Source organism: Leucopleurus acutus, assembly GCF_964270905.1.
Source record: "Leucopleurus acutus genome assembly, chromosome: 8".
Taxonomy (NCBI): Eukaryota; Metazoa; Chordata; class Mammalia; order Artiodactyla; family Delphinidae; genus Leucopleurus; species Leucopleurus acutus.
Window position 1 is genome coordinate 98386120 of NC_139151.1, and position 10530 is coordinate 98396649.

The 10530-nt window shown below is 50.0% G+C and overlaps 1 protein-coding gene across 1 annotated transcript; it reads right to left on the reverse strand.

Annotated features, from left to right (window-relative positions):
* Nucleotides 1-2859: 2859 nt before the first annotated feature.
* LOC309965502 (macrophage-expressed gene 1 protein-like) lies at nucleotides 2860-9411 on the reverse strand (the record flags this gene model as incomplete). Its single annotated transcript, XM_082845016.1, is given in 6 exon segments — nucleotides 2860-4218; nucleotides 4221-4426; nucleotides 4429-5167; nucleotides 5170-5199; nucleotides 5203-5278; nucleotides 9383-9411. Coding segments are annotated over 6 exon segments (2439 nt in total).
* Between the last annotated feature and the right edge of the window lie 1119 nt (nucleotides 9412-10530).

Genomic DNA, 10530 nt, shown 5'->3' on the forward strand with positions numbered 1-10530 from the left:
TATATATATATTTTTTTTTTTTTTTTTTTCATCAGCCAGGAATTGACATGATGTGGGAATCAGCACAGGGAATGTGTATCATGGGGAGAGACTAGCTGGAGATCAGGATGATAAAGTGGGCCTGGGCCCAATGGCACACAGTCACCTATAGAAGTGGAGCGACGTATCTTTTGATTGACATGTCCTATATAATTATTTATAGTGCCTCCTTTTGGTCTCAACAGGGTCCAGATTTCGATGATCACTTACATAGCCACCCTACTTACAGGATGGTTCATTTTGCCCCTTTTCTTCTTTATTCCACATCAAAATCTTTTATTATGCCCTGATCCCCATCTTGCTCGTATCAGTCGGAGAGCTCAGTTTTTAGAGCCTGGTGGGCTATTCCAGGAAATGAACTGAGACCATCAGAAATGGGCATTCGGTTTCTGTTGAAAGGATTCTCCTGGGCCAGCAGAACTGAGCAAATCTGAAAAGGGGCCTGGCTGAGACAAGAGTCCCGTCCCATGCTAGAAACATTATCAGCACCCTCCCAGTTAGAATTTGCGACCCTCATGCATTTTCCCATAATGCTTTCTTTGAAGCTCTATGACATTTTTACAATGGGTAATTTATGTTTTGTGGGTGTCTTACCCACTCAACTGTGAGCCCCAATCATACAACTTTGTGTACCCAGTCCCGCACATTGTGACATGCCAGCTGTGAGGCACTGTACCAAGGTATTTCTTTGCATTGTCTCATTTAATCCTTGCAACAATGTATGACATCAGTCTTATGATTATCCCCACTTTATAGATGAGATTAGTTCTCAGAGGGGTGAGACAATTTTCTCGTAATCACAGAGCTAGTTAGCAGCTGTGCTGGGAGTTGAGCCCAGTTTGTCAGATTTGATTCTGGTATCCCACTCTTAAAGCAGTGGCAAATAAGATCCCAAAGTGTTAGTGTCATCAATTTCAAACTTAGAAAGGCCAGGCTGTTCCAAGGTGCTTTGCATCCATTAGCTCATTTAATCTTCTCAAGTAACCTAGGAATTTAACATGCTAACCCCATTTTATAGAGGACCAAACTGAGGCACAAGGGATTTCCAGAGGCCCATATTTGACCCAGACCAAGCCCATAGCTTTACTACTGTGCTCAGCAAAGAATGAAATGAAGTAATCTTTGCAAAGAATGAATTCTAAATCCGTAGTAGGCACTAGCCATTATGATTCTTCTTATTTGTCACATGACTGTGGGCAAGTCAACCTCTGTGAGCCTCAATTTCCTCATCCATAGCATAAGAACTACTTATCTACCTTAAGTTCTGTGGAAAACAGAAAAAGTCTCTACAAATGGTAGTGACCATGAGTCTGGAGAAGGCTCAGGAGAGCCACTAGTCGGTCAGTTCTTAGCTCACAGTCGGCTCCAATGTGCCCGTATCAGACCAGTAGGAGAAATGATCTCAAACATCTAGAGTTATTTGGATTTCAACTGCCTCTTCCTCTCAGGACTCAGAGTTTGCACTATCTCATCAAGATCCTGATATATTCCAAGTTGTAGCCAGAGTAGATGAAACATCAAGAAGAAAAATGACTCACTTAGGTCACTCAGGTCATGGAAATGGGGTCTTGTCAACCCTGTGAGGCCACACTTGCCAGCTCCCTAGGGTCTCTCCACCTACCTTTGGAATTGGCTCTAAAATTCACACATGAGGGGCCCATTTGGGTTAGGTCCTGCATGCTCTGTGGTTCCAAGTTTAGGGTTTAATGTGACACCCTGTTTGTCCTTGTGACAACTACTGACCCACACTCTGGGCTTAAATTGCGATGAGGCTTGTGTTCTAGGAACGTTGCAAAACTGAACACTGGTCCCAAGAGACTGCAGCCTTGGGTTAAAGAATGAAAATGTACTCTGGTGTACTTGAGAGAAACAGGATCTCCAAAGGGAAAACTCTTCCATTGGGGGTGACGACTCTAGTTTTCCAAAGCTAAGTTTCATGGAACATAGAATGAAATGGAAGAGTGGAAGTTTTCCCTTGACTTTCCAGTGTTTTGACTGTGATCATATCTTGATAGTTTGTATCACATCTTACATTGTGATCCCATATAAACCATACAAAACTGACATTTTTTGGTGAATCAAAAATGATTGGAGGGAATTCCTTGGCAGTCCAGTGGTTAGTGGTTACAACTCCGCGCTTTCACTGCTGAGGGTTCAATCCCTGGTTGGGGAACTAAGATCCCGCAAGCTGCATGGCATGGCCAAAAAAAAAAAAATATATATTGGATATGGGCAATTTTATGTGATTAACCTATTTCACAAAATAATTATTATAGCTGTTTCATGCAATGTACTTTTTGCTGTCATTAAAAAAATTTTGCTGATTACAACTTAATTCATTTCATCATCCACAAGTAGGTCAGATCCTATTTGGAAAACAAAAAACAAAAAGACCCTCTGAGTTAAACCAAGCCCAAGAGGAAACTTTTTGGGTTCAAGGCAATGATTCTGGGAAAACAAATGGACAGAATGAATTTTATAACAGTTACAAAAAAAAAAAAAATTCTAACTTCAAAGCTACATAATATGTCCTGGGGTCAATGCTGATTCTGTCTCCCCTGTTCGCCCACCCCTCCAGCAGAGAACACCAGGAATAGAGCTGTATTTGAACAAAGTTGGGTTTATTGGCTCCTTGCAACAAGGGAGGCGCCCAACATGGGAGCACACCAAGGAGAATGGGGCGTCTCTCAGCAAGAGGGCGTTAGGGAGAGGTTGCTACAGGACTTGAGCTTGGGCTAGGTGATTTGGAGGCGGGCTTGAGGAAGTACAGTTTAGTCCTGGTACCTTCAGGAAGTGGGGCCAGTTCTATGATTAGGTATCTTACATCTTTTTACCTAGGCAGTAGAAGAAACAGAAGGGGCTAGAGCTCTGACTAGCAATGATGCAGCAGTCCTGTTTTGTTAAAGTCGAGACAGAATTCTTGTCATTCTGTACGCATTCAGACCGAGCTGGGCTCTCAGTGGTTTCTGTGGCCCCATAGGCCCTCTGTTCCTCTGTCAGGATGCCTTCCTGCAGCCTCCTGTGACCCCCTTTCTTATAGAACCCGAAGCCACAGCTTACCCCCAGAGCAAGAGCCACCAAGGCCACCATGGCACCCACCCAGGAGCCAACAATGGCCCCCACGCTGGGTCCCAAGCCAGCCTGGCTCAAGAGTTTGGCTGACAGGCATGGGTCATTAATATTGGCCTGCTGCCAGCGGTCAGAGCCTTGCAGCCTCACCCAGCCCCGCTGACCACTGGAGTCAACCAGGACAGAGAGCCTGGGGGTGCTGCTTCTGTCGAGCAAGGGGGGACGGGGAATAACTGGGGGCATCCTAACAGCTGCCTGCTGCTGGTCCAAGAGGACCCCAGCGCTGAGGCAGCAGAGGATTTGGCAGCCATGGCTGAGGTAAGCCTGGTGTTGGCTGTACCCTGCTGGGCATTTCATGGGGAAATCCGTGGGGCTGTCCTCGTAGAACACCTCCTTCATGAGCCCAGGGCTCTGGCCCTTCACAAGGCCAGCCAAGAGGTTGCCCGCCTGGCAGCTGAAGAAACCCCCAAAGGGGACTGCCTGGGCTGTACCCAGCTCTGAGTCGCTACTGACACAGACCTTGTGGTCGCCAAAGAGTGTCAGTGGGTAGAAGTGGGAGGGGCAAGCCTGGGACCCAGTGAGCGGGTTTGGGTTGCCTGGGCTATACAGGCCTCCAAAGAGGAGGCCCGCAGTGGTGGGCAGGGAGGCCCCCGAGGGCGCGCACCAGGAGGCAGCCAGGCGCACGGCATTCCGATGCTCATGGGTGGCGCACACCTTCGAGCAGCATCGGAAGAAGAGCCGGCACCTTCGGCAGTGCTGCCGGCACTCAGGACCGGCCTCGCTCCACGTCTTCAGCCCGCCGCTCCGGGCGCTGGCCGTGTAGTTGGCCGGGCAAGAGGCTTTGCCGGTGAGCGGGTTCGGGATATGATAGGCCCGGCAGAGGTGATCGGCACGCCGCCCGGACACGGCCTCGCATTCCTGGAAGACACCGCCGAAGCTGAAGTTGGCGCGGCAGCGGCCTCCGCAAGAACCATCGTCCACATTGGCCTGGGGGTCGAAGACGGGAGCCCCAAGCTTCAAGCATCCGGGACGCGTGTTGACCGCGTAGTAGCGGTGGATGGCCCAGCGCACGCGCGGCCGCCACCCGGCGCACGCGCGGCCGCCACCCGGGCCTCTGGGAGCTCGGGCAGCGCCTCCAGCTGGAGCAGCACCGGCAGGGGCGGGCCCGACCTACCGATGGCCGCCAGCCGGTTGCTGATGCCCTCCTGCCACTTCTGCAGGGTGATGCCCGGGTAGAAGGGCACGCCACCGTGGCTGTGCATCTTGGAGGCCACCGGGTTCCGCCCGAGGTTCTGGAGAAGCCGGCTCTGCACCTGCAGGAAACGCCATCCCCAGCGTTGACCGCGTGGAAGAACAAGGCTGAGGCGGCGCACGTGATGTTGATCTTGTCTCGGGCTTCGCTGTCCACCAGCTCCCGCCTCACCTGGTACTCCTGCACCAAGGCAGCCCCGGCCTCCACGTCGGTGAGAACGTGCGTGCCGTACCTAAGCACAAGCATCTCCGCCAGGTATTTGGCCTCCCGGGTCTGGTTGTTCTCCAGGTGGTCGCTGAGGGTCAGCAGATGTCGCAGAAAGTCGGGCTGGAAGTTGGGGTTCTCCGGGACCTTCACAGAGTAGATAACATGGCGGATCTGCACCCTGGTCGTGACCGTCTGGTACTCCAGGCTGTACTTCCTGACGTTCTGGCAGTCCACGGAGAACTTACCATTGAGGTCGGGGAGGAAGGAGAGCTCAGCGTTGATGGAGGCGCCCCAGGTGTCAGTGTCGTTGACCCGGTGGTCGATGAGCTCCGTGCGGGTCTCCACTATACTCTCCCGCCGCGGGACCACCTGCGCGCGGTCTGGGATGAGGTACTCGCCGTCCTCGGTGGTGAGGCACTGCGAATAGTCTCTCCCGAGCACCAGCCCCAGCTCGACGTTGCGCAGGTTGTCCCAGCCGCCTCCTGGCAGCGCCCCCAGCACGGACACATTCAGGGTCTGCCTGCAGCCTTGGAAGCCCCGCGCCCTCTGTTCCCCCATCACACGGCACCTGGCCAAGAGGAGGAACAGCAAGGGCGCAAGGTAAGGCACAGGGCCATGGCTGGAGGAGAGCTTCACCTGGGCAGCCTGCTGCGCCTTAGCTCCTCCAGGGTTGGGGTCGCAGAGGGGGAATTCTCAGCCTGGGAGCCGATGCTAAGTGAGCCTCAAGGCAGTGACTCAGCCCACCTCAAGCCCCTCCCAGGTTCCTCTCCTGAAGTCTTCAGAGGAAAGAATGGCAGGCAGGTCTCCTATCAGAAGCAGCAAGGGGAGTGAAACTAATTCCAGGCTTTGGGTCCGGGAAGAGTAAATTAGAGTGGCGGATTGCCCGAAGGCCCTCTTGAATTCATCTCTGCGAAGGAAATCCAACCTCATCTGTTGAATACCTGGTATTTCAGTCTCCACCTCTCTCTTGGCCACTGGACGCAGTTAGGGTCCTATTATTCCAAGTGTCAAGTTCAGCCTCGGTGAGGAAGTAGCCCAGGAAAACGGGGCCTTTCCCCAGTTGACCTGTGGGCACTGTGTCTAGGAGGTCACATTCACTCCAGGCTGATTTCCTTGTGGGCCTTCAGCAGATATTACAGAAAAGAGCCCCTTTCTGGACTAGAGCAGGTTCAGGGCAGCTCTAAAAAAAAAAAAAGAAAGAAAGAAAAATCAAGTATGGCTGTGCCAGTGTTCCACAGCCCTGACATATGGGCAGGACAGAGCTTCTCCAGGGGGCTTAGCACACTTCACAAACAGTCCAGGGCCCAAGAATTTTTCTCCTCTTCCATCTGCTTGGAGCTCTCTAGGGCCCCTGTCCCCCTGCGATCAGCAGCTGCTCTAAATGACACCCTGAGCTAGTGCTTTATAATCCCATTCTAAGATCTCACCAGTCTCTTTTTACACATTAGGAAACAGGCCCAGAGAAGTCAGGGAAAGTACCCAGTGTCACAGTTAGGTACCCAGGGGAGGCAGCATTTGAATCCAGGTTCATCTGATGCCAAAGCACAGTTTCCATCCACTGATCTGGGCTCAGGGCTTCTTCTTCCTATTCATTGTCAGGGTCTTCTTGATTTTTGTCTCTCCTAGGGCTTTTGGGGTTCAAGAAGGCTCCTGGGGGTTTCCCTGGTGGCGCACTGGTTGAGAGTCCGCCTGCCGATGCAGGGGACACGGGTTCGTGCCCCAGTCCGGGAAGATCCCACATGCTGCGGAGTGGCTGGGCCCGTGAGCCATGGCCGCTGAGCCTGCGCGTCCAGAGCCTGTGCTCCGCAACGGGAGAGGCCACAACAGTGAGAGGCCCGCTTACCGCAAAAAAAAAAAAAAAAAAAAAAGAAGGCTCCTGGAAAGGGCATGTGGGATCACTGAACCCTGTGGTATCACTCCTGGTTACACCTGTTTGCAGTGGTGTGGTTGGGGCAGAGGTCTTTTCTCCCCATCGTGTACGGGAGAGACAGTAATTTCTGGAAGAATAGGTACTGGCCTTGACATCTCAAGATCTGAACTGGAGTCTGGGCTCCATCATTGCAGCAGCTGAGCCCTCCCACTAGCGTGGCTTTCTTCTCTGAGTCCCACTTCCCTCCTCTGTTACATGATGAAAGCAATACAAAGCTCTTCAGGCTTGAGCTATTGGATGTAAGATGCCCAGCAAGTTGCCTGGCACAAAATAGGGTGTTCATTCAGTGAAATGGGTTAAGTGACTTGTTTAAGGTCTGAATTCGCACCCAAGTTGGTCTGAATCCAAAGTCTAGTGCTCTTTCTACCACCGTGTGGTTCCCTCTGATCTCTATGTTTGCAATTCTTTGATCAAAAAGTGTCATTTATTTATCCTAAGGTAGTTTAGGATGGAGAATTTGCTAGAGAAGCAAATTCCCGTTCTCTGGGAAAGCAGTAAAGCTTCCCACCCGCCCCCCCCCTCGGTGTATCTTCCTATGACAGGGACAAGTAATCACACTGCTTTCCCACGTTCTGCGCTTGTGACTTAGGAACAAACACCTCAAGTCATAAATTGAAAGCAACTGGAAATGTATCACGCTGGGTGATAGCTCTTTCCCAGGACCTTGGGCAGGTTTGTGGGTGTTTTATGGCAGTGGATACAAGAGAAGATAAGCATGCTTTGGTTGAATGGTGGCTAAGCCTTTGCTGACGTGGATCAGATGCCAGCAAGAGGAGGGCGAGGAAAATCGTGACGATGTTTTGTTACCAGCCCTGGGCAGCCTTGGCCGAGACACGGGGACTAAGAGGGTCAAACGGTGCTCAGCCCTCACATCCCCCGGTTGTTCAGAGGCAGCGTAAGGAACACACAGGCAGGACAGCCTTGAGTCAGACGTCAAGGCCCCCGTGGGACCAGGGATAAAAAGTGTGACTTCCTGCAAAACAGGAACAACTAGGACTTTTCTAGCTATTCACTTTTAAAAATCACAACAAATGATTGTTATGGAAAATGAAGAGTCAAGAGATTAGATAAAGTGAAAAGGTCCTCCTTCACCCAGTTCTATTCCCCACAAATAACCACTGTGATCAGGCGGGTATATATCCTTCCAGACATGTCTCCTTGTGTGAACCCAGGCTCATGGACACATACTGTTTTCTTCTGCGAAAGTGGTACCAGGCTGTATGTTGATTTTCCTGTGGAGAAATGGATTCCCAGGGAACGTGTGGTGCGCAAGGACTGTAGCAGGGCCAGATCTGAGTCCCTGTGTCCTGACAACCAGACTCGGTCCAGGCCCCACCCTGCTTCACAGCCTGAGGCAGTGCCAATTCCAGTTGAGAGTCCTCGGGGACACACATGCAATTACCCTGGCAGATAGGCAGAGAAAACAGTCCAAATATTTAACACCCTGCAAGTTGCCGGTGAAGCCAGTCAGAACGGACACTAGCTGCAAGTGGCCTTCCTGGGGTTACTGGCTAAATATTGGCCCCTGCATGTAGGGGTCTTATGGTCGAAACCAAGTTTGTGTGCCCGACACCAGTGAGGAATTTGGAGCGCAGGAAGGTTTATTGCAGGACGCCAAACAAGGAGAATGGGCAGCGAGCTGCTCAAAAGACCTGAACTCCCCAGTAGTCTTGGGGGAAGAATTAAAGGCAGAATTTGGAATGAGGGCTTCAGGTTGTGTGACTTTCTTCTGATTGGTTGGCGGTGAAGTAACAGGGCGATGTCCCCGGAGTCTCAACCTTCTGGTTCCAGCTAGTCTGGGGTCTACATGCTTGTGGTCAGCAGGTGGTCACTATCATCCACCTGGGTGGGTGGATCTTAGTTTCTGTAGAACTGAGAGGTGTGTATCAGATTGTTATCTATAGCCTTTCAGGAGGAACTAGGAGTCTTGTGACTATATTAGCCTATTAACTGCTGAGCCTGCTCTTTGGAACTTGGGGAAGGCCTAGAAGACTCAAAACTTGTTTTTTGTTTTTTTTTTTTTCCTACAAACAAGAAACAGGGGACATTGAGGGGCTTTTGTACCCAGGAGAGCTCCAGAGTCCTGTTTGATTTCAGTCTCATTCCACACCCTACGTGTTTCTAGACACTTATCTGAGGAGGGAATACATGAATGAATGAATGGATGAAGGAGGATGCAAAGTGGTCCTAAATAACAGCACAGAGGAAGAAACTCCTTTCAACAGAATCACAACATTATTAACTGCAGCATTATCTGCGTATATATTTTTCAAATAAGGACAAGGACCAAGTAATCATGCTGCTTGAAAAAAATCATGCTGCTTGTCGAAGGGAAAGAGGCAATAATGATAAAGAAGTAGAGGGGGAAGTTAGCTGGAGTTTGGCAGAACTGATTTGGGATAGAGCGTGGCACTTAGTGGCTCTGGGATCTTCGATGAGTGACTTAATCTCCTTGAACTTCTTTTCTGTAAACATCTGTGAATGTGAGGGGGAGGAGAGGAACACGGTGATTTAACCAAGATTATGCCGATTAAGGGCGAGATAGGCTGAAAAGTCTGGGGGACTTTTAGTCTGGTGTGTTCAATGTCAGGGGCAGCCCAGGGGTCCTAAGTTCCAGCCTTAAGGACTCAGTCATCCTGAATTCAAGCTGATGGGGATTCTGGGTTAAACTTCTAAGTGACTCCTGTTGCCTCTGTGTGGAAACCCACCCTCACTCTGCCATCGATGCCCAAGAGTCATCTGACCAAGGGACTTGTAGGATAAAGAAACTTCCAGTCCCCACTCCTCCCCTCCTTCCAAAGACACCTGGGAATCCTTGCTTCCTGCACAACCCCTGCCTTTCCTGTGATACTTTTCCTCGGGGATTTTTCCTGGGTCTGCCTCACCTGGCGATGGATACACGTATTCTCTGCATCTTAGCTTGGAGAAGATCCAGAATCATCAAAGAGATGAGGAAAGCTGGCGGTGGATACAGACTCTAGAAAAACCCTGACCAGCGTCACTGAGTTAACCTGTTTATACCATCGTTACATCTTAACCTACAGTGCTTCATGTCTTTGTAGAGGAGGAAAAATAATTTCCCTCCACCTCTCTGAGTTCTTGACTGAGACCCCCTGTAATAAAAGACAGATTAACCAGAGAAAACCAGGTTTATAGTATGTCTACCTCATGTATACATGGGAGATACCCAGGGGGAAATGAATAGCTCAGCGAGGTTGGCTTTAGAATTTAGGCTTAAATATCCTTTTAATAGGAAAAGAAGAGGTGGCCACAAAGGCCTCTTGAGGGAGAACAAGTGATTTTTAGGAAAGATGAATGGGTCCTTAGAAGACAGATGGGAGGTGTGATTGTTAAAGTTCATCTGGTTCTGGTGTTGACCTGTAGTCTCTCCTGTGTTCAATAGTACATCTTCCCTGGATGATGAGCTCCTGGGGAGGGGGGTTTATGACAATTGAGTTCCTTTTGGAAGATTTCCCTTTAGACAGATAAGGAAAGTTCAGAGAAAGCCTCTTCCTGCATTTGCTGTTTTCCAAATGCCTTTAGCTTGAAATAAGCAGTATACCAAAGCAGCATATTTGGGGACAGTCCGCCCTGCTACCCGTCAGCTTATAGCATTGATTCCCAATGAAGCCTGTGAAACGTAAAGGTTCTTGGGTTCCCCTGAACAGGAACTTTGGAAGATGAGTTCTGAGAATCTGTATTTTGACAAAGTTCTGAGACACAAACTACCTGTACTCCACAGAGCTTACTCTTCATGTTAACCTAGTATTCCAATCTGTTCATTAGCATAATTTTACTATACCAGGCGATTCTTGCCTAGACAAGTGGCCTAATCATTCTTTTCAGAATATCCATCAACGCCTCAAGGAAAGCACAACTCCTTTGCCTTGTCTTGCTTTTGCTGCCTGCCTTAGGCTGTTGTGTTGTGACCTCTACCCAGTCCTAGTCAAGACAACCCTCCCTCTCCATTGAGGGACCTGCCTTAAACCAAACTTCCAGTTCTCACTAATTCTAGCCTTGCCTTTCCCTCTCT